Consider the following 25,127-nt stretch of genomic DNA (forward strand, 5'->3'; position numbering starts at 1 on the left):
GCGACGCCCTCGAGGTGAACTAGACGTGATACTCTGTGCTCGCCACTACTCGGACTTTTTGGCGTTTCTAACCTTGTCTTTGCGCTGGTGTGTTGCTCCCTTTGTTCATACGTATAACGTAGTGTCGTGCGTTATCTTTTTTGCTCTACTTTCTTACATACGTTGTTAGTTTGTGACCGTCAGTTCGAGGTGAATCGTTCGATTTGTGAGCAAGAAAAAGGAGAGTCCGCTGACGCGGATTTTCGTCTTACGAAAATGCAACAGATTTATACGGTAAGCGTTCTTTCTTTCCTTTAGTACGAGCCTTTTCGAGGTCAGTCGCGTCTTTCACGATCATTTTCAATCGCTGTCACTCGTTCGCGCTCACAAATATTTGAACGTGCATCTCTTTGAATCAACTCGTTCTATAGGTCCATTCGCATGCTGCGTATTTCGCGCGAAATTTTCGAAGCGAAAAATTATGAGTCGCAGCGATGTTATAAATTACGTATTAATAATTGCGTTACGTGGTCGACATGTATCGCGAAACGACGTTTTGTTCGTTATTACGTTGTAAGGTCAATAAGGACATTGATGTTTAATGTCGCGTAAATCGGCGTTCAAATTCTACTCGAACGACGCGACTGACAATATCATCTCACCTGCCGTTTTGCAACATTTCGCTTGTAATATTTACGAATTGCGAAGCGTTGGGATATTCGGGGTATGGGATAAACAGGGCACAAGTTTAACATGCCCGCAGGCAATTTGTTATTTTTATATTACTACATATACGCGGCGAAGGTAAGAAGCCAGTTGCACTTTAGAAGAGCAATATATTTTTCTATAGAGGGCAATAGTGTAATTTTCTGTGTATGCCCTTGACACGGTTAATTTGCTTGGACAGTCGATAACATCAACTGTCTACAGTTTTTAGAACACACTTAACGTAATAATACCGAATTAAATGTCTCCACCAAGAAATTCAATATCAATTTTTATGTATTTTTATTCTGATTGATCAATACAATCAGGTGTTCGTGATTTTTTTTCTACGGTCAAATCCTACTTTTTACGAAGATTGTACGTAATGACGATCGAGCTACGATCGATCCTCTTGAATAATATTTAAAGACATAGCTAAAGGTCGACCAACTTGACTGTTAAATTTCCTCATACGCTCTTCGTGTAGAGATTCTTCTACGATATAATATAGATTTTACGGTTCGTGAACAATATTGGCAATACTTTATTTGCATTATTTCTGGAGTACATGCGTTCACTGTATATTATTTATAATCTTCCGGCATTTCCTACGAAACATCTAACCATCTATCCCAGAACACCAGAATCTAATCTGAATCGTTTAGAAAATATATTTATCAAACGTATAATTCTAATGACAAGATCGGGGTGTCGAAAAAGGGAGAAGCGACAAAGGGAATATAACCATAGTTTCGTCTCCCATCAGAAGACCTCTTCTTTTTATTCTCTCGTTTCCATTCTCTCGAAGCGTCGAACGTGTCTCTTGTACAAACGGCAGAACCACGCTAGCTCTCTCCGTGTATTATTTTTTTGCTCTTTCTCCCTTCGTTCTTGTTTTTTCTCGTTTTTCTCTCTACTTTATCGTGGCACCGGGGACGGAAAGACTGGTCACGGATGTTGTTTCTTCCCTTGCTCTTCTCCACCGATTCTTCCCCGTTCTCACTCTCGTCCTTCGCCTCTCTGCATTCCATCTTCTTTCCTCTAGGCTTTTCCTTTGTCTCCCTGGAAACCTTGCGGTAGTTATGCGACGTTCAGCCCAGCCGCTCGGCTGGTGGGGTTGGAAAAAGGGGAAGGGGGTGACTCGAGGTTGTGTAGGCGGGAGGGGGCATCGGAGTTGAGGGTTGAAGGAGGAGAGGATACGGTCCTGAACGTGACTTGGATGCAATATTTAAAAGCGGCACAACGTCAATACTCCACTCTCTCCTCTTTCTCCTTCTACTGCTGTTTCCCTTGGTTTCTTCTTCGGCGACATCTTTGCGATCCCCTTTACGATCGGTTACAACAAGACGATCCTGAATCGGCTGCTTGGTCTGACCTTAACCCGGCATCATCCCCTTGTTCTTTAGAGGAGACCCTTTGCTATGGTCTGAAGGGAGCTAGACCCTAATGTTTCCTAAAATTCGTTACTTCATCCCTCGGCGCACCAGTGACCGGTGGCCGGTTTACGAAATTCCTCTCCGTTTAACTTTCATATTCTTTGAAAATCTTATCCGATTACCTTTTACGGATCGAGCAATAGGAAATTAGCGAAGGGTGAATTTTTGAACAGTTACGTCCATGATAAGGAACATGAAATATAAGAACGTGTGCCATTTATCGTGTGTGGTAATTCATTGGGAATGACGCTTAAATTTTAGATCACTCTCGACCGAGAGTTATTACCGCGCTCGTCCTTGCTAATATTGCCGCTTCGGGAATATTTTATCAATTTTTGACGCTGCTCGGTAATTTATCTCTAACGTCTTTCTCTGTGGTGGTCGGAGGAAGGACAACGAAGCGCAAAGGAGAAAAAAAGAAAGACTAACGAGCAGTATGACATAAAAGGGCGAGAAAATGCAGGAAGTTATGACAATTATGAGCAGGGGAGGAAAGAACCGTCTAGGTGTGCGACGGCTCGTGAAATGAAATCGGTACGACGAACGATCGTTTATAAGTTCGACAGATGGAATTTTTCTTTTCATCCGCTTCTTTTGCTCTTATCCTTTTTCTTCCTTTTTTTTCCTTTTTGTTTTTTTGTCACAAAACTACGGATCAGCCGATAAATGGGTCTTCTATAATTCAATTAGGATATGAACCGACAGGGAAAAACAAGCAGAATACATTCGTCCGCTAATATTCGATTTTTGGAAATGTTATTAAGGAAAGCAAAAATCTTGAGGTTCGTTAAATTATACCGATCGATTCGTTTTCTTTTCCGTTTCTTTATCTCTTTGTTCTTCGATCACGCGTGATGTCACTTTCGTGACTACTAAACCCATCGGGAAATTTTCAAGCGTAGCATGCGAGTCACGGAAAGAAAACTCCTTGTACTGTATGTGTGTGTACTGTGTTCTAATTAAAAGGGAACTGTAAAGTTCACCCGTTTCATGCTTATCTTTATCTTTATTACATTTTCCCGAAACTTTGTTTTTCGTTCTTTATCGAGTTTAACTATTTTAAAGTATCATCAAACATTTATTTTCGCTTGTCTTATTTAACTATGTAGTCTTATTTTGTTGTAGGTTATTGAATATATCGGTTACATTTCCAACATTATGACTTATTCATGAATTAAGACAAACTCGACACAGTTTCATTTTATAGACAGCGTCTATATCAAGGATATTTGTATAACACATTTTTCCAGATATTCATTGCGATAAAATAACTACTTATCGGATATGCTTCATTACGTAAAATATTATATTTGTTGATCATATTGTTGTACATTTTACGTAGATATTACTTATAACCTCAGGCATTTAATATTCGGAAAAATCGAGTTACACTCAGGACTTAAATGTTAATTCTAAAAATAAAAACTTTTTATTATCGACTGTAGGATGAAACATCCTTGAGAAAATAATTTTAGCAATGTTATCATATTAATCAATAACAAACTCACGTGAATATCTTACACGTTGTTTTCTTCGCTGATAGCTAACTATGGTTATAAAACCGATTATATAACGCAGACACGGTATGGCCAAGGATTTTACGATGACCTTTACAAAACTCAACTTCTTGGAATTCGTAAAATTTGAAGGTTTATTTCTTTAGCGAATCGTTAGAAGAGGTAAAAATGGATAAAATAGCCGGTAAAACGCTAACACTGTCTGATCAATTTTACACTGCGCCCTTTTGTGCGCAGTTAAACATTGTCAATAATTCTCAGACATCGCTTTATCCGAAATTTAATGTCAGATTAAATCCGGGAAGATATGGGAAACGAGAAATTATTTTCAGGAGATAATTTTGAAGATTTCCTGGAATTGTTTAAAGAAGCTGTTAAGGATTCGAAGAGACGTAAATTGATTCTGATGCAAAAATTGTATTAAATGAGATATTTTGATTTTTTCTTCTTTCAACGCATAACAGAATGTAAATATTTGAATTCCACCCCCCGTTATACGATCTCTTTTTCTTGTATTTCATTTTATCTGCACGCCCTTGCCCTTGACTTCCTCACCCAGACTGCCTTCAGATACCACCTTATCCCGAGCTTAATTCGCGGAAGGAACGGTCGATGAAGGGCGTGTCTGGATGTTCGAGAAGAGCAGTTAGGAGGAGAGAAAAATTTTATGCTTACATAAGAAATGCTTGCTCTGTAATATATTCCAAAGTTGAACATTTCGCAGTAACGTCAGGATGACATTTAGCATATTTTCAATCCCCTTACCATAGAACTGTGTTTCTTCTGTATCGTTTATCTTGCACAATACATTCTTGTATTATGTTTTGTTACATATTCATAACACAGGTTACAACGTCGATATTACAAGTTTTGCGTTAATGTCAGTAATGCATATTCGAGCATATTCACGACGCTTTAGCCAAGGACTATCTGTAATCAATATTTGCGTGTTGCTTTCACGTGCAGTACTAACTGTTATTGACCGAAATGCCACTCGGTCTGAGCATCGCTTCGTGTCGTTTCCTTCGATAATGATTCTATAAGGATTCCGAAAGGCATCCTCGAATCTATAAGTTTACACTTAATTCTGATACGTTGACTATTCTGAGAACCGTTTAGGTGGTAACTGCTTCGTGATACTGGATTTATGAACTTATCACGTTCCTGTTAAATTTAATAATGGCACCAAGATGATGATTTACGAAAGCTGCAGCTCACGAGATACAACGATCCGAGTTGTAAAGTCGATCGCGAGACGGTTTAAAAGCTTCTAGCAGGATTAGAATGGAGAGGGAAATGAATTCGTTTATTTACCATTAAAGTCGGGTGTCAACGAATAAATTTCGCGCGTCACACCTTAACACGCGGGGGTGTAAAACGAGACACGGGTGAAATATTTATTTTAACGCTGTTGTAATTACATATTCCGCTATAGTAGCATGTAATTTAGCTGTTGAATGCACTTACGTCACGACAAGAGTTTACGAGCTGTGCGTTACGAGCGATTCGCATAAGTAAAACTATAGTGGAAAGATGATTTAAAGTAACAGTACGAAGCTGCGGGTCCGAGAAATTCGCTGGAATAATACAAAAATCTAAAAGTATATTACGGTGGCTAAAAAATTGCGTGAAAGAAGAATTAACCTTCGTCCTATTATCTGCATGGGAAACGTAATAAAGTTATTCGTATTGCGAGCACGAATTGATTTTCATCTAGATTAGAGATACTAATTTCGCGACTTGTCTCGCAACTTGCCCCATCAACTCGTCCAGACTTTGTCTCCTTGCTATGGTTTACAGGAAGCTCTTCACGTTGTGTTACAACGTAGCGACGTAACTGAGGGAGTCTCCCGAGAACTTTCGACCTGGAAATTCAATTTTCATCGCGAGACTCGCAGTAATGTCTCGCGACTTCTTTTTTCCTTTCTTTCCTTCTCGCCGCCTCCTTTTTTCACGGATCTTATCTCACCCGGGAGACGTGGAATGCCTATAACGGGCGATTTTTGCATCTTTTCTCTTCGCATGTCAAGAATGAGAGAGGTCGCGAGAAAATAGGAAAACAGTCTGGAAATAAAGCGAGAGAAAGGATAGATAGAAAGTGTACGTGGGCGATAAGAAGAATGACAAAACGAACAGAATAGTTGGCGTTCACAGGGACATTTTGCACAGCGAGAGCCTCGAGTTATTTGGAAAAATTCAGAAACATTGCTTCTTACGGATTGTATTTTACGACTTGTTTCCAAGTAATGGCAAAGTGGAAATCGATTTCTGCCTTAACTTTATAGTCGAGCGTAATACAAACTGGATGATAGAATTGTTGCCACCGACAGCTGTCAGACGTATAAAATGCATTCGACTGTTGCATTCGATGCCACGGACATATAAAAGTTTTAAACTAAAAAATAGTCTTCTTGATGACTGCCCGTGCATAACGCGACATAATTCGGCTTTTGTGCTTCTATAGCAGATTATATGATAATATTTGAGCACCGTATCTCCATGTTAATATCTAAGTTAGATTGACCGGAAAGGAAGATCGTATTTCTCACAGAGGAGAAGGAATACACCTGTTACGCTGTTGAATGGACAGGCCCGGCCGTATGTAGATTTGCATATGCATATTCACACTGAGCAACGGTGTGGAATTACAAACAATTCCTTGCACGTTACCCTCGAGCAAGTATTTAGATCGTCACACACAACGCGAAAAGAAAATGGACGCACGAACTCGCTTTTACGCCGTCGTAAATAATTTCCAAAATAAAGGGTGTTTCCGCGCCTTCGACAATTTCGACACTTTTATTCAGGAAAGGCTCCGTTGTGGCAGAACTGGCTTATCCTCCTTTCTTCCGACAATATTGAGGTTTGTACTGTCCAACGGTTCAAGGGTGATGCTTACAGGCTGATGTCCTATCGCTATCCTAGTATCTCGGTGAGACTAACTGGCAGAAAGGGTCGTGTTGCTTCAATGTGGCGTGGTTACATGTGTTTGCCTCATAGGTGATCGTGGTGTCACGTGCAAGGGTGTGCGCGCACCGTCTTTACTAGAGAACCAGCTACAGAGGGATAACACCATTTTATGTCCTTGGGAGGTCGTAAAGATACCAACAGACGTGCCTTCGCCCTTTCCTTCTTCTTTCTCCACCCGGAGCTAACGCACGTTTCCATCCATTCGTACACGCAGGAAACGTGCGGAACACAAAATCAGGCGCAACAAAATTGCCCTATCGACCTGTCTCTCTTCGCAACTTAGGAGGAAGATCGATCGATTCATTTAGTAGCCAGACCGGAAACACGATAAAAAAGAGGAGGAAAATAAACGGTGTATGTTAAGTTTCGGATAATACAGAATCTAGTCTCGAATGGAATTAAAAAATATTTAGATAATCTGATTGATTAAAGTTACTTAAATCGTGAAACGTTGAATTCAGTTCTGTGGCGCCTCTCTCTTTCTCTTTCTCCAAAAGCTGGTGTGGACGACGGTGCTTTATCGGTTAGGGAATACCAGCGCATCGTGACTGGCTAGAGATTAAAGCTATTGTTTTCGCGCTTACTCGAATCGAATGACCTAAGGGAGGACGAGAAATACGAACTCGTTTCGAAGCAGCTTCTCTGTTCATTTCTTGCCATGTACCGACTATACCTATACGTGCTTTGCTAATTTCCGGTAATAGATCTTCGCCTCTTATATCAACAAGCTCCTCTTGTTAGTGGCCCTCTCGGTGGTGATAGGATTTTATCGATGTTCAAACAGTTCCCCGTTTCATCTTGTTATTGTTCGGAAGGTCCGTTTTATTTTTGCTTCAGCGGTCGGTCAAGTGATCGATACTCTTCAAACTGATAACATTTGCTACATAGACTTTCTAGTTATTACGAGTTTCATCGTGGGCCCGCGTGTAAACCGTGTAAATCGAATAAAACGATCCACTTCTCCATTGAAAGCTACTTGCTCGTGAAACGGAAGAACAGACTACACGCGTGCATACTGTTTTCCAATGGCGCGCCCATGTAGGTAGATTGCGCATTTTTTAACGTTGTAGCCAGATACGAACGGCGGAACAATTTCCAGGGAACCGTCGCGTTATCACACTGCGGATGTTGAAGACACTAATTCCTGAATTGACAAGAACCAAAATGACTTATTCTCTATAATCTGCCAGAGATCCCTGAGCACTCGCGAAAGTTTCACCGGCTAAATGAACCCCTAAATCACTCAGACACGATTTATTATCGTTATTACGCGTCGTCGCGAGGTGGGAGGCTGCCAGAACCAGAGAAGCGAACAAAAATCGAAAAATGGATAGACAGAGCGGGAATAGAAGGGAGGAACAGGATTGGCGTTAGTGTTTACCGTCCGTTCCCGCGGGAATCAACCGTTGTGTTGGTAGCACTGAATGACACTATCTAACTTCACCCTGTTCGCTGATTCGCAGCGGCAATGTTTCAAACTCTCTTCCTCTCTTTAGTTTTTGTTGGCCCACTCTGCTACGTTGCCCACTACCGTTTGATACGTTCCTGCTTCACTCGCGGTGACGCAATCTCAAAAAAATCCCCCGGTTATAAATGGCGTTAGAGATGAAAATGAAATTTTTCGTTGCTGCACAGTTCGCATTACACGCAATGCCGATGGTCGCATTACAGGTGAAAGCTTTGGTAGTTTTCGCGGCAGAAAGCTTTCGTCCCTCTGATAAATCCTTTAACGAGTCAGCATAATACGTATTTAATGACCTCCGCTCTCTGTTTCTATTCGGAATCACAGTTTTCCGATTTCCACGAAAAGGGTGGGCCAATTTTCGAGCTATGGATCCCTGATATTTTCTATAGTAGTTATTCGCGCGCTGTGGTGGTGCGTGTTTGTGTGTCGAGAGGCGCTGACGTGGATTATAAGAAAGCGTGCGAGGGAGAAAATCTGTGTACGTATATATAATCGAACGAATGGCAGAAGGAGGAAGGATAAAGAAGGACAAAGAGATACAGGACGAAGGGAGGGAGGAAAAGAGAAGAATTCCAGCAGGAACACTGAACAAGAGGGACCCTTTCCAGGGCGATGCCTAGCTCCTAATTGCATGCCAGAGAGTGACTGCATCTCCACCCTTTTCCCTACTATTTTCACCCTCTCTATTGCACTCTCATTCTTCCTCTCTCGCGCGGTGAGTATTTGCAAGCTACCCCAACCCCCAACAGCACGCCACTCCGGAAACGTGGCATAAGAAACGTTATTGCGCCACTCCGTGAAATTTCCTGGTACGACCCTGTCTCTATCCCCTTTCTCCATTTCGTTACCCCCTCCCCCCTTTACCCTCGGCGATGTGCATTCGGAAAAGGCGGCGAGCAAGTATATTACGTTCTGGGTTGACGTTCTTCCGGTATCCTTCCAACCGGGATGCTAATATCGCTGAACAAGAGTAAAGAAAGAAACACAACGCTGAGAACAAGAACGAAAGCAGTCGAGGGAAATCGTTTCATGGTCGTTTAAAAAATTTATCTTTCATACTTGGGCTGCAATTGGTAAGCGTACGCTATATTTCAGTCCTTATGAAAACATTTCTTGAGAAAATATCAATCGTCCTTTATATTTTTCACCAACTTTTCGTTGCCGGAATACTTTTATCAGAGATTGTAAGTAATTAACCTGTCAAATTTGTGAGTGAATAGTTAGTATACATGGAACGACGATAAATTAAAGCAAGAGAATGGACGTTGTGAGATTGCATAAGAGAAGGTGAATAGTAGGATTTAGACATCAATGCTACCAAGTATTGAACGTCCACTGAAGGGGATTGATTTATTGCCATAGCTTTAGTCAAAAACAATCGAATTTGTCGAGTTCTCTGTACCATGCCGCTAGTAATATTCCATTTAAGAGGATTAGTTCGCTCCGTAATTTTCAATTTACCGCATCGCCGTTACTACTATCCGTTTTAATTAAATTAAACCCAACTTCTACCTGGTCTCTCCTATTTCGAGTTGTCCCCGTCTCTGCGTGATCTGTATCATCAGCTTAACAAACCAAAATTTTCAATACTGTCCTCGTGTTTCCCTTCGATAAATACAATGACAAACGAATTCATATAAATTCGTATTCCCAATATCTCTTGCGATATCTCTGTACATTAAAGGATAGCGGCTGCGATTTCTAGTCGAGGGATAGTGTCCTGTACCTGTTGATCCCTTCCTGGGGTCCTCGATCCTCCGATTCTGTTCGTCTTCTGTACGTAGATAGAAGGGGGTAAGTAACTGCTAGTAGGGAACGGGGGTGGAATTATGCTAGCTTCTCGAAAAGCAATAAAATAAATCATGCCATGCGAGAACACGCGTTGCGACTCTGTATCTATCTACCTTTCTCTATCCTTCATACTGTTCTACCTTCGATACGTAGCAGAAAGCTACCGAGACGACTTCTCCCACGGGAAATCAGAGAAAGATGCACTACGACGTGAAGGACTCTTTTCTCATCCCTCGAACCACTCTTTCTTCTTCATCGTTCTATGCCCTGCCTCGTTCTCTTCTTCTTCTATTCATAGAATGACGCCACACATTTTCGCTTTCCGTGTGCGCACGTGTTCTTTCCACTTTCTTGTTTTCCGGCAGGCGAACGTACAAATCGATCGGTCGTGAACAGGGATAAGATAGAAAAAGGAAAAGGAACTGGCAGAAAGGAAAGGTAAAAAGAACGGAGGTACTAACCGGGAATGCGAGTGTATTGTGCTTCGCCTTGAAAGCGTCAAAAGGTGTTGCTCAAAGATACAATCTATCATTGAGAAAACTCAAAAATCGATCATTATTCGATTTCCTTGTAAATTTATAAACAAGAATTATGATATTTACAGGATGAAAAACTTCAAAGTTGGAAGCTAAAAGATTAGATTAGAAATTAATCTCTATTTCGCCTGTAATTTACTTTTATCAAAAGTGATCTGAATTATTGCACAAATATTTGTAATCTGTAGATAACATTTGTACCATCCCAAGATATGAGGTTATGTTTTTCTTTTTTCTCAGAATTTTCATCATCTCTACAATTATCAGTTCAATATCCACAGTTCTACTCTTTCTTTTTACGTCGTTTGCTAAAAACGAAAAACCCAATCTTAAAGAATTACGTCAATAGCGTTACTATATTTTCTTTACTATATTTTATTTTGTTCCTATTTTGTTAAGAAGAATCACTCTTTTTTAGTCGTATCACCGTGGATCGGCCTATATGATACGTTATAACAAAGGATTATTTATTTTCGAAAGTGCACGCCAATTTGTCGCGTCTTTCTATATACATATATTACGTAGCAGATGATACGATATATGTACTGTGTACATATAAAATATAGAATATGTACGCCAACACACATACGTATATTTGACGCAGTTATGTATACATAGCCACGGTGAACACGGGAAACCACTCAGAAAACTCGCTCGAGTCCCTTCGTTTTGAGACACGGAATATAGACTCGTATACACACTCCCATAAATGCTATACGTCTAACTTTTTATTTTATTTTATTCATTCGTCTTTCACGCTTGCATCATGCTCAAAGCTTACATAACTTCCGTATCAATTCCGTAATGTTAAATTCCCCTCTGTTAATAAGGCGTATATATATATAGAATGCCAAATCAGAATTTATTATCAAGTAACAAAGGTCGCTGTCATGATAACTTTATTTTTGCCGATTAAAAGGAGCAGCAGCGTAGTGATAAATATATTACACCTATAATTATCTCTTCTTTATTCTAACAAACCTCTTTACTTAACAATTCTTAGCCAACGTAACAGAAATAAACGTTGATCTTCGCAGTATTATACATCTGAACATAAATATATGAAAATTTATAAAAACTTTTCAATAACTTTAAAGCTTAGAGATATATACCCAAGCACCGCCATGTGGGTGCGTTAGGAAATAATGCGGCGACATTTTCAATGGAAGTTGCATTTTTGGTGACAATTCCAATTTGTAGTTTCTCAGCAAAGTAGCGAAACAAGCCTTCACCTGTAGCAAACCCATTCTCATTCCAACGCAAATTCTTGGTCCCTCACCGAAAGGAAGATATACCATTTTTTCTATAGTTTGCTTTCTCTCATCGCTGAATCGTTCCGGATCGAAAACTTCTGGATCGACCCAATAATTGGGATCGTTGTGCAGACCGTGAACGGATAGGAATATGTCAGTACCAGGCTTCGCGCGATAGGTCAATCCATCGGATCCTTGAAGCTCGAACTCTTCCGTGCATACTTTATGCATGAAACCTAGTGCTGCGTGACATCTTTGAGATTCACTAATTACTTGATTCATGTACGTCATCTCCTTCAACGCCTCGTACGTCAAACCGCCGTGCTTCTCGATCGTAGATATCACTTCGTTCCTCACCTTTTCTTGAATCTCTGGACGAGCAGCCAAGTCATATCCAACGTAATTCATGGTGACACTGGATGTTTCGATACCATCAAGGTAGAAGGAAACTGCGTGGGCTACTACAATCTCTTCGGCGATGTGCTCTCCTGCTTTCTCCATGTCGATCATTAATTGAAGGAAATCTTTCCTAGGTATCGATTCGCTTCTTCTAACTTGCAAATTTTCTGCGACGACCTTTCTGAAAAATTGATCCACGTGTTTAGGCAGGAATTTGATCTTCAAAAAACGATTGACAGTAGGAAAGTGGAATCTGATTATAGATAATAAGGATTCGGCGAATGCTTCTCCAGAAAGTTTATCGAATGCATTAGGACGTGGTTCATCTTCGAAACAGTAACCCTCGATACCTAGGCCAGCGTTCGCCACAATTTCACCAGTGAATTTTAAAAATAATGCTTTTAATTCGATTTCGTACTTGTTGTTTCTTTCTAGTCGTCTGTTCAAGAAATTTTCGAATTTCTTACACACTCCGTTAACAGCTGTAAACAGGATCTTCAATCTCACGTTAGAAAACGCATAGGTTATACGTTTTCTTCCAGTTAACCATATATCTCCGGAACAGAAGAACGGATTTGTATATAAAAGAGGATCCGCGTTTGGATCGACATGAAATCCATTTTCGTGGAAGCTGGAGAAATTATTTTGCAGTACGGTTTTCACTAATTCAGGGTCCCGAACAACTAGTGCCGGCACTATCCCTTTGTACACTCCAACCATACTGTAATCTTTGTAATCTTCGTATATTTGACGAATAAGTCCGGCAAGATTCATTCTTCTTATTACTACGGGTAACAAGTGGCCCACGATTGGAATACATCCTTTGGCAGTTGGAATTCCATTTCTCTTCCAATGATTGTATACCAGATACAAATAAAAACAGAATAGTAAGAACGCTCCTATAAGGAGCGTGACAAATGCAGAAGCCATACGTTACTCACAGAGATAATATCGTTAAATTACTATTCCCAATTACAACTACTCCAACAGTTTCAAAAGCACAATGTAGAATGATCGTCGTATTGCAGTGCAATTCTATCTAAGCTTTAATGCCCAAAATGATTCTCCCACTCTAGTTGCCTTAATACGTATTATATTATGAAATCAAACTTTTTGGCCATAGTCGTTTATCTGAAAAATGTAGAAAGCGGACATATTACATACGTTTATCTATTTCACAATTGTTTTGTTTTATGGTGATAACACTTGGAGGAAAACAATACAGTACATATACATATTATTTATATATATAGCTAGTTACTAATGTTTACTAATTACTATTGTTTGATATCAATATATTTTCTAGATTAATAGCCCTTTTACGTAATTTATAGTTAAGAAAGATCAGTATTTTTTTATATATGATTTTATTCAAAAAAACAGATTAGGGCTCGTTGTAGATTCTCTAGACTTCACGGACCCCATTGGGAATACCTAATTGTAGTACGTAACAAGAAAAATTAATCACGTTAAATTAGATATATTCCTGTTAAAAAGTCTTAATCTCCCTTCAAAACATCTATCAATATGCTAAACAGTTGTGCAAAAAATATGTAGCAAATAAAATTTCGAATGACGCGACCTTGAGATATGCGAACCTCATTCCTAGAAACTATACGACATTTTAAAGATACACCCATTGTCTAGTAGTCGGTTGTCACATGTCACGCCTACGTCACGGTTATCTCTCTGCCGTGCTATTTCTTATCTGGTTAACTAAGCATTGAGTACATCTGTTTTATGTTATAGCTCTACTACTCATAATGCAGTCGTCATGTCGAAGCAATGATCTTTATGAAAGCTAAAGAGTCTAATGAACCCATTAGAATCTCCGAATGCCTGTTCGTTTTCACGCTAGAGAAACTATCTGAAAACTGTTTTGTTTTACGAGAAACTCTTACTCTATTCCGTTTCGAAATGCAATAGATCAGACAAGACGAATTACCTGATTTTTCAGATTCTTGTTTGTCAACCTACCTCTTTTTTACATATTTCATTTTAACTCAAATGAAATTGATGAATTTGTAATTTCGCCATTTACCGTTTACTTGGTTACTTGGTTCATGTACGTCATCTCCTTCAACGCCTCGTACGTCAAACCGCCGTGCTTCTCGATCGTAGATATCACTTCGTTCCTTACCTTTCCTTGAATCTCTGGACGAGCAGCCAAATCATATCCAACGTAACTCAGGGTAAGACTGGACGTCTCGGTTCCATTAAGATAGAGGGAAAATGCATGAGCCGTTATAACCTCTTCGTCGACTTTCTCCCCTGTTTTTCCCATGTCGATCATTAACTGAAGGAAGTCATTCCTGTATATCGGCTCCCTTCGTCTGATTTCTAAATTTTCTGCAACAACTTTTCTAAAAAACTGGTCTAATTTTTTTGGAACTAATTTGAGCTTCAAGGGACGACCAATAGCGGGAAAGTATTGCCAGACTAAAGTTGTTAGCGATACCCCTAACGTGTTCCCAGTAAGCTGATCGAACTCCCACTTTGCTTGTTACGATGCATATTATATACATGTATGCGATCAGATTTGTCGATTAATGTCGATTAATGTTTATCTATTACTGAATTATTTGTTTTATAGTTTATCGAGAAATGGAATAATACATTACAACGATACATGTATATGTAGTTGATTTTTCGTACATATAGGCCATATGGTACTGATAACAATATCACGTAAGCGCAAGCACGTGGAACGAAATAGTATTGCAAATCTACATTGTCTTCTCCAAATACCGCGAGGTTATTGAAAAACCTGATAGTTATATAAAGTGGAATAAAAATTACTGCTATTTAATATGAAAATGTTTCTCAATTGAATAACTTTTTTAATCTGCAGATAAATAGTTTTATGCCTTTTTGTGAAACTCGAATTGTTTTGTGGAAGACACGAAAGTAAAGAATACAACTAATTACATCGAATTATATATTTTCCAAAATCACTGATGCTTTATTTAAAAAAATCTATGAATACGCCTAACAGTTTTGTAACACAACATTTCGAGAATAAAACCTCTAGTGATATGGCCTTGAAACATGCGAGCCTACAATTGTGACTCTACATGTGATTGTAATGATACAAACATTACCTAAGTGGCTGCTTCCGCCACTGATATCCCTTGTACGCACTATGTTGTTTTTCTCTGAATTGTGCTTTATTATGTTTAACGCAGTGGCCTTTTTCGAGTAATGAACTTTATGAAAGCTCCGCTAAGTAACGCTCAGATTTGTAATTTATTCTTCTTCCACAGTGATACATCCTGAAATAGTGAATGAGAGAGAGAAGGAGCGTCCTTCTGTTCTAGGCTAATGGCTAGGCTCTCCGAATCCTGTTAAGTTTTCACGCTAACTGCACGAAACTATCGGAAAACTGTTTTGTTTCCCGAGAAACTTTAACTCTATTCCGTTTCGAGGTACAGCACGCGTAATATACGAAAGATAAGTAATGAAACAATACGTCCACAAGAATTTTCATATTTGATAGGCAACTTTCAGAAAGCAACTTTTCTATTTAATCACGAGAAACTATACGAAGCAATATGTAGCATTGATTGCGTTTATTTTCACAGAAATTTAATCTGTTAACCAGAAGAAACGAGTTAGCTAGTTACTCAAATTGCCCATTCTGTGTTTGAGTCTCCCTTTCCTCCCATTATTTATATGTCGTTTTATTTGGTCATAAATGATTTAAATGATCGCGATAGGTCCAGAAGGGGCAGGACGGTTAGGTTCCCAACAGCGCGCACACTCTAATAGATGTTTACTATCGCTTATCATTCTACACTCTATTTCAATGCCGTTGTTTTATCACACTGTATGCGAATCACAAGATCAGCTAGGTCGTAGCGATTAACTATGTATCACACCACTATCATAGCACGATGTATGTATGAGCACAGCATATCCTATTTAAAATGATTTAAAACTCAATTGAAATTGATGAATCTGTAATTCCGCAATTTACCAATTGACGGTGTAATAAAGTAACGAAACACTCAGAATCTCTTATTTCTTTATCTGTAAAGGTTGTCACTTTCCGGAATGTGAAATTACTATATCTTATATTTGGTAATTTGCCTGAGTCTCCTTCAGGCGACGCAAAGGATTAAAAACAATTCCGATTAAGAAACGACTCAGTCAACAGGCTAATAGATCGCACATAAGTTACAAGAAAACTAATACGATATATATAGAAAATATAGAATGTGTATGTGGACATACGTCCGTATATATTTGATACATTTGTATATATTTGACTTACCTAGCAATATAAGACAGGGGAAACCGCACCGGAAACTCGTTCGAGTCCCTTCGTTCTGAAGCACAGGATATATATCAGCTCTCGACACACTCTCATAAATTCTATATATCGTATACTTTTTAATTTTTCACGTTCATACATCTTCCATGCTAATATCACGCTCAAAATTTGCTCTACTTCTGTATGATTTCGATAATATCAAATTCCCGCCGCTAGTGAGATGCATATAATTGTAAATCGCAATTTATTATAAAATGTACAAAAATAACATCGTTACGATCATTTTATTTTGTAATCTGCCCATTAAAAGAAGAAATACTGTAGTGACTAATACATTACGTAGAAAATTACAATACATATGTTCTTGTTTATATAACACATAAAAATGTTTTACATAAAAATAGTCAACACAGCAAAAATAATAATTTGACTTTATGTAGTACAATTTTGTATAAATATTAATACATGCATTGAAAAGTGCAACGATAACTTCAAAGCTTGGTGATATATACCCAAATACCACCATTTACTTCCGCCAGAAAATGATTCGGCAATATTTTCAATGGGACTTGCGTTCTTGGTGATAATTCTAATTTGTAATTTCTTAACAAATTAGCCAAACAAGCCTTCATCTGTAGCATAGCCATTTTCATTCCAACACAAATTCGTGGTCCCTCACCGAAAGGAAGGAATGTCATTTTTTCTATTGTTTGCTTTCTCTCTTCGTTAAATCGTTCCGGATCGAAAACTTCTGGATCGGTCCAATACTTCGGATCACACTGCAGTCCCTCAGCGGGTATGATTATATTCGTCCCAGGTTTCGCACGATAGGTTAATCCATCTGAGCCTTGTAGCACAAACTCCTCTGTACAAATTTTATGCATGAAACCTGCAACCGTGTGACATCTCTGAGATTCGCTAATCACTTGATTCATATATGTCATCTCCTTCAATGCTTCGTACGTAAAATCTCCGTGTTTTTCGATCTTAGACATCACTTCGTTTCTCAGCTTTTCTTGAATGTCTGGATGAACGGCCAAGTCATATCCAATGTAATTTAAGGTAAGACTGGACGTCTCGGTTCCATCAAGGAAGAAGGAAAGTGCATGGGCCGCTATAACATCTTCGTCGACTTTCTCCCCTATTTTTTCCATGTCGATCATTAATTGTAGGAAATCATTCCTGTATATCGGCTCCATTCGTCTGATTTCTAAGTTTTCTGCAACAACTTTTCTAAAGAATTCGTCTAATCGTTTAGGAAGTAATTTGAGCTTCAACAAACGACCAATAACGGGAAAGTATTGCCAGATTAAAATTGATAGTGATGTGGTTAACGCGTTTCCTGTAAGCTGATTGAAGGCACTGGCAGTTGTTTCATCTTCGAAACAGTGACCTTCGATGCCTAAACCAGCGTTTGCTACAACTTCACCAGTGAATCTTAAGAATAACGGTTTCAATTCGACTTCGTACTTGTTCTTCGTTTCTAGTCGTTTGTTCAAGAAATTTTCGAATTTCTTACAGACCCCTTTGACAGCTACGAAAAGAACCTTCAATCTAACGTTAGAAAACGCGTAGGTTAGACGTTTTCTTCCGTTCAGCCATGCGTCTCCAGTGCAAAAAAACGGATTTTTAGCCGAAAGGGGATCCGCATTTGGGTCGATTTTGAATGCATTTTCGTGGAAACTCGAGAAATTACTTTGCAGCACGGTTTTTACTAAATTAGGCTCTCGAAGAATTAGCAATGGCATTATTCCGTTGTATATTCCGACCATGCTGTAATCTTTATACTCGTCGTATACTTTTCGGATAAATTGACCAAAGTGTATTTTTTTCATCAATACGGGTAACATGTGGCCGAGGATTGGAACATACCCTTTAGCAGTAGGAATTCCATTTCTTTTCCAATGGTTGTGCCTCAAGTACAAATACAAACACAATAGTAGGAACAGCCCTGTAAGGAGTGTAAAAAATGCAGACACCATCTTCTACCGCAATGTTGTCAGAGCACTATTCCGAATTACAACTACTCGAACAGTCTCGGGAGCACAATGTGGAATGATCGGCGTATTGCAGTGGAATCCAGCTCAGGCTCTCATGGTTGAATCGTTTCCTCCCACTCTACTTGTTATCGTGCGAGTGTTTACGATCAAACCTGTTATTGTCTTGGTTATTGTCTGTCTTAAAAATCTAAAATAATATTATATTTCATGTCTTTATCTATATCTCTGTTATGTTTATGTTATTTAATGATAACATGCGAGGAAACACAGAAAGACAAATATATATATATACATGATGGTACATGTATGTAGATAACACGACAGTTATAAGCGTATCATTTCAATGTCACATAGGTGTCATTGATAGGAACGGAGCTGTAAACGTTGTATCAGAATGATGCTCGTACCCTAAACGATTGTATTATCCTCTGTCAATATCGCGTGCTAATGTAAGTAATTAATAGTTACATAGTGTGAACTAAACTTACTAATGTAGTATCGTGGAAAAAAGGCCTGTGGCTGCCTCGATAGCAAATACCACCACTCGATACTAACTAGTGTCAGACGATGGCAGCGCAGTGGTTAGTGCCTTAAGTTACGAACGTTCGGAACCCGATTTCGAATCCGGCGACCGGAGTCCGATTTTTCTTCCACGATAAAAAAATGAGAAGAAAAGCAGCCGTACCCAGCAGCGACATCTACAGTCTAAGTATTACGATACTACACTAATATTTAATATTAAAATATTTCCTAAATAAATGAGCTTTAAGTAATCTATATATAAATAGCTTAATACTTGTTTATGGAAGTTAAATATATGATTCCAATTGGAAGAAAAATAGATTTAACCTTCACAGATTAGCTATAAGCACACCAAATCACACACTAGAAGAAAAATCTAATTATTCTAAATTATATTCGCTCCGAAATCACTGAACCTATATACAAAAAATCTGTATATATATATTTACCAGTTCCGCGATAAAGTATGTTGCTAATCCCCGTGGTTGATCAAACATTGCAATTTAGAGTTTGTTATATTTTTCACATGGTATGTTGACTAAGTAAGAACTAGCTATCTAGCTGGAAGAAACCACCCACTAATGTGGGAAATGATTACTGGGACGATTGCTAAGAACAAAAGATAATAAATAAACTATCGAAGACGAGATCTAATTCGAGACAACAGGCATTTATTGGAAAGGGCAAGTGGCGACTACGAGTGTTGACTCGGGGGAGGACAACTAGGAATTAAATAAGGCAAAATTAGAGAATATAATTTATTATCAGTAAACAAAGATAGCAGGGATAGGCAAATGCCATTAAAAGTCGTAACAGTGAAGCCATACAATAACTTCAAAGCTTAGAGATATATACCCAAATTCCATCATCTACTTCGGATAACATAAGGTTTGCCGACATTTTCAACGGGATGTGGGTTTTTGGTGATAATTCCAATTTGTAATTTCTTAACAAATTAGCCAAACAAGCCTTCATCTGTAGCATAGCCATTTTCATTCCAACACAAATTCGAGGCCCCTCACCGAAAGGAAGGAATGTCATTTTTTCTATTGTTTGCTTTCTCTCTTCGTTGAATCGTTCCGGATCGAAAACTTCTGGATCAACCCAATATGTAGGATCAGAGTGAAATCCATGAACGGATATGAATATCTCGGTGCCAGGTTTTGCGCGATAGGTCAATCCATCTGACCCTTGCAACTCGAACTCTTCTGTGCACACTTTATGCATGAAGCATACAGCTGCGTGACATCTTTGAGATTCGCTGATCACTTGATTCATATACGTCATGTCTTTCAATGCCTCGTACGTTAAACCTCCGTGTTTCGCAATCGCAGATATCACTTCGTTTCTCAACTTATTTTGAATGTCTGGATGAACAGCCAAGTCGTATCCAACGAAACGTAAGGTAATGCTGGATGTTTCGACTCCATCAAAGAAAAAAGAAACTGCATGAGCCGCTACAACCTCTTCATCGATATGCTCCCCTGTCTTTTCCATGTCGATCATTAATTGCAGGAAATCATTTCTATGTACTGGTTCGTTTCTTCTGACTTTCAGATTTTCTGTGACGATGTTCCTAAAGAATTGGTCCACTTGTTTAGGCAGGAATTTGATCTTCAAGAAGCGATTGATAGATGGAAGGTAGGATCTGATTATAGATAATAATGATTCCGCTAACATATGTCCAAAAAGTTGATCGAAGGCATTTGCATTTCGTGCATCTTCAAAGCAGTGACCTTCGATGCCAAAACCAGCGTTCGCCACAACTTCACCAGTGAATTTTAAGAATAACGATTTCAGTTCGACTTCGTACTTGTTGTTCTTCCCTAGCTGTTTGTTCAGGAAATTTTCGAATTTCTTGCACACTCCGATGACAGCTGTGAAAAGGATCTTCAATCTAACATTGGAAAACGCGTAGGTTAGTCGTTTCCTTCCGTTCAACCATACGTCTCCGTAACAGAAAAACGGATTTTTGGATAAAAGAGGATCTGCATCCGGTTCGATTTTCGACCCATTTTCGTGGAAGCTCGTGAAATTACTTTGCAGCACGGTTTTCACTACATTAGGGTCTCGAACAAGTAACATTGGCGTTATTCCTTTGTACATACCGACCATGCTATGATCTTTGTACTCTTTGTATGCTTTTTGAATAAGTTCGGCAAAATTCATTCTTCCCGTCATTAGGGGTAACAGGTGGCCCAGGATTGGAATAGATCCTTTGACAGTTGGAATTCCATTTCTCTTCCAATGGTTGTGTCTCAAATACAAATAAAAGCACAATAGCAAGAAAGCTCCAACGAGGAGCGTAAAAAATGGATAAGTCATCTTTTGTCAGCGGAAATGATATTGTTAAAACACTATTCCAAGTCACAATTACTCTTGAACTCGCGGTTGTACAATGTACAATGATAAGCATAGTAGAGAGCAATCCACCTTAAACCCTCATACTTGGTGCGTTTCCCCTACTCCGTTTGCTGTAGTATATATTATATTCAGTCCTCATTTCTTATCGTTTGCTTTAAAAACAAAATATATCGACTGGTAATGCGTTCTATAATACGTTTATCTATTTGTGATTTACTTTTATATTCTGCTGTAATAACACACTAAAATAGAAAACGGTACGTATATAAATCGCTGATGCTGCATTATGTAATATGTAGGCGATACGGTATTAGTAGTTGTATCATTTCAATATATATATATATATTTTATGGAATAAAATTAAGAATAGGAAATTGTAATTGAAACGTTGACGTTGAAATTGGAATAGGAATGAAATTTTATCGTTATCAAAAGCGTTATCAGTATCGAAATGTGTTAGTTTACTAGTCTGTATTACTCCGTAAAGATCTAAGAATTGTATTGAGTGAAATTAAGCAAATTACTTTCATTTGAAATTAAGGTATTTCCTACGTTTTTCTAACCAATCTGTGGTTGATTAGTTTGATCCTTTTTTATGGAAGTTAAATACATCCAAAAATATATGATCACTTTCGGAATAAAGATAAATTATATACTTTCTTGAATGATGTACAGTTACACCAAGCAGTAAAAGAAGGAACTAATTACATCAAATTATGAACTTGTTGAAATCAATCAATCTTTATACAAGAAGTTTATCGATATGTTAGACAATTTCGGAGATGATCATGTATAACAATTTAAATGGGTCAATCTATATAAATAAAATAAATTAGGTTTCAAGTGCTTCGACATTGAAAAATACAAGCTTAAAGGTTTGACACTGTCTGTTACTGTAATGGATCAGCCATTATTTAATTGAATTCTTACGTCATTGCCATATCCTATGCGTGTTAGTTCCTATTTAAATTGTGCATTGAGTGTAACTATATTTTCTGTTACAGTTCTACCGTGTTTAATGCAGTGGCCTTTTCGAAGTTGCGAAGTTTATGAAAATTACGGTAGGTAATGCGCACATTCGTAATTTATCCTGTTTCAAATACGAGACATACTCTTTACTCTTTGTACGATATGGATATTAATAATTACATTACGTATGGTGACGCCTAAGATGAGAAGATACTACTATATTTGACATTTTTCCTATGTCTCCTTCAGACAATACAGTTAGAGTTAAGCGACGATCCACTCGATAAATGAAATTATTTTTGAAACTCAAATGTTGAAAGAACAATTTAATTTAATAGCGAAGGAGATCGATCTCTCGGTGAATTTTGCGCTCGTGGAAGTCTGCTAAATGGAGCTTAGACTCAGATCGCTTCCGATAAGGTGTCCTCTCGCCTCTCTTTACCTCGCTGGTCTTTGCCAAAGGCAGCCTCTGGTAATTAAGTCGAGCCCACAGCAACGTCGCTTCCATTGTGTTGGGCAAATGGGCTGTTTAGCCCGGACACATGACTTCATCCCCCTGTTATTGTGCATGTACCGACGCAATCGATCACCACCCTTGCTTTATTCTCGCCATCTCAACCCCACCATCCTCTATCTCTTCTCCCTCTTTTTTTCTTCTTCGACTTTCCACCGATTCTGTTCCAACCCTCTTTTTCTCTGGGCTAATTCTGCCCTCCTTTCCATCAACCTCGATGTCTCGTCGGGCCTTCGATAATCGCGTAACATTAGATCGGAACATTTAAACGAACAGGTAAAAAAAAAGTACTCCGAAAGTTGATTCGAACGAACTCGGTTTGTCGTAATACGGAAAAGATAGACACTCGTCTCGTAGCCGAATGACAAAAACTCCCGTGTCAGTCTCTGTGCCGAAACCCTAGAAACATCCGGACGAAGGATTTGCTAGAACAAGTTTCCAGTTCGAGTCGAATCTGGCCGAATGAAACGTGATTCGACGGTAGTAATACGTGGTGTATGTTTTCCCTTTTTCGAGTACATGCCGTCAAACAGTCTAGGCACAGATCACACACAAGAGGAAAACGAAAATATTGTTCCATCAAGATACATTTTGTTTGTGTCGGCCAAGTGGCGCTCTGTCATCTCTTTGTACGTGTATACGACCACCTCTGTTGAAGTATACCCGTCTGAAAGATGGGAAATCCAGTTGAAACGAATTCAGGAAAATTCTCTCTAAGGAGTGGACGACGATTCGTGCTGCTTTCCCGCAAGAGTTTCTGCGAGCTCTTTGACACCGGATGCTTTGAAAACGTGCGACGAATATATAAAATATGTCACTTTAGCGGTAACTATTTCCTTGGATATAAGCAGCACTTTTTGACACTATCGAGGCGGAATTACTTCTCCTTCAAGATCGTGTTTTTCCAGATTTTCATTCGAAGCATGAGATCTTTCCATATATACATACGTTACATACATAAAGTAACTAAATACTTCGGAATTTTTATGTTTATTTAGATAAAAGAAATTTGCTCGCTATATTTTTGAAAGACACGTTTGGCCACAAATTCGTTCAAACTTGTTTGCAATTATATCTTCCGTTGTTAAGTTCGCGTTAACTTTCAAGTTGTTATATTCCGGAGGAATAGCAGACAGCTCATAACTTCGGAGCGTCGAACGAATCTAGTTTCGCGAGAAACTTTGGCGACACGGTGAACTTTCGCGACACGTTGCGAATATTTCACGTACGTGAAAAGAATGTAGGATGTGACTGGTTGGTTATTTTGTAGGTCGAGAAGGGAAAACGAGATGGTTCCGCAATTGATGACAATCGGTATCAATTACCATCGACCACGTACGATTGTCTTCATGTAAGACGGATATTGAGCGCTCCATCGACGGTACCCCTTGTCCTTAAACCACGTTTCTATCGATCAGATGTGGTTTGGAAACCACCTGACGCTTCGAGGATCTGCCTCGTTCCTGAGGAATTACACGATGTTCACCACAGATGCACCGATCCTTCGGTGAATAATGGCCTTCCGAACTAAGGAATCTTGTCACGAATTCTTAAAGCGATAAATCAACCGACGCTAAATACAACGTTCCGACGTTGTGAATTTGTGAAAAGCGAACGATGGATGTCTAATTGGAAAAAAATGTTAACTAGAATCTTTCTTTGCATTATGAAACATCGTTGGCGGAGCAATTGCTGCTTTAATAAATTTATGACGTATGGAAGTTGGTTACAATTATGCGCTTTCAAATTAATAGTGTAATTATTCACGGGCGGCGATATGCGTCGCGCTTTCCACAAAATGTAATAAAGTAGACAGGTGGTTTTCAATGCGCCTGGCGACCGACCTCTGAAATGTCCGACAGAAAATAAAGCTCTGATATGTCGGTGTTGAAGCTAATAACTTAATTTATAATGTAATCAGATAATTTTTAGTAACAGAGAGAGAAGGGAACATCTATCTTTTTCTGTAATGTTTAATAAAATGTTAACAGAGAATAACGTGAGATACTTTCCTGTTTTCGTTCTGGAACAATATTACATGTGAAACAATCTTATTTTGAATAAGACGTATGTGTCTTATATGTCTAATACGTTATATAACGTCTAATATTATACGATGTTATGTAAAGTAATCTTATCTTGTTACACATACATTAGTAAACAGTGGAATATAATTCTCCATATCAAGAAACTATAAATATAAGTATCTTTTTCATGGCTATTCATTTCAATTTATCGAAATCAGAAATTAAATCGACAAGCAGAAAATTCTTTGACATAAGAGACATTTATTATAAGGATACATTTAAGTATAAAGAAGTTAATTCTGAGAGAATTTTCGATCAAATGGGCATTAATCTACATATTACTATGAATATCGTGCGTATTTGCATTCCTCAGACGAATATCCTCAAACTCAGCATTTTCAAGTACC

At 38.6% G+C, this 25,127-nt stretch overlaps 4 protein-coding genes across 9 annotated transcripts in view; 1 reads left to right on the plus strand and 3 right to left on the minus strand.

The window, feature by feature from the left end:
• The first annotated feature begins 255 nt into the window (after positions 1–255).
• LOC117236967 (protein Fe65 homolog) overlaps positions 256–25,127 on the plus strand; it is a 146,198-nt gene continuing 121,326 nt past the window's right edge. For 5 of the 6 annotated variants that reach the window (XM_033500445.1, XM_033500443.1, XM_033500442.1 and 2 more), the window contains exons 1-2: positions 256–273; positions 22,215–22,271. The gene's annotated coding sequence lies outside the window, so the exon portion shown is untranslated. Of the gene's footprint in view, positions 274–22,198; positions 22,272–25,127 lie in introns of those variants that run through there. The other variant, XM_033500441.1, reaches the window with a different exon arrangement.
• Positions 10,777–12,981, minus strand: LOC117236972 (probable cytochrome P450 28d1). Its single transcript, XM_033500460.1, has one exon. The coding sequence runs from the start codon at positions 12,979–12,981 to the stop codon at positions 11,491–11,493; it is 1,491 nt and encodes a 496-aa protein (XP_033356351.1). The 3' UTR covers positions 10,777–11,490.
• Positions 16,541–18,427, minus strand: LOC117236973 (cytochrome P450 9e2-like). Its single transcript, XM_033500461.1, has one exon. The coding sequence runs from the start codon at positions 18,304–18,306 to the stop codon at positions 16,816–16,818; it is 1,491 nt and encodes a 496-aa protein (XP_033356352.1). The 5' UTR covers positions 18,307–18,427; the 3' UTR covers positions 16,541–16,815.
• LOC117236974 (cytochrome P450 9e2-like) lies at positions 19,637–21,246 on the minus strand. The gene has a single exon (XM_033500462.1). It carries the CDS (start codon positions 21,169–21,171, stop codon positions 19,681–19,683), a length of 1,491 nt encoding a protein of 496 aa, XP_033356353.1. The 5' UTR covers positions 21,172–21,246; the 3' UTR covers positions 19,637–19,680.

Source organism: Bombus vosnesenskii, unplaced genomic scaffold (assembly GCF_011952255.1).
Source record: "Bombus vosnesenskii isolate JDL3184/JDL3185 unplaced genomic scaffold, Bvos_JDL3184-5_v1.1 scf7180000013352, whole genome shotgun sequence".
Classification (NCBI taxonomy): Eukaryota; Metazoa; Arthropoda; class Insecta; order Hymenoptera; family Apidae; genus Bombus; species Bombus vosnesenskii.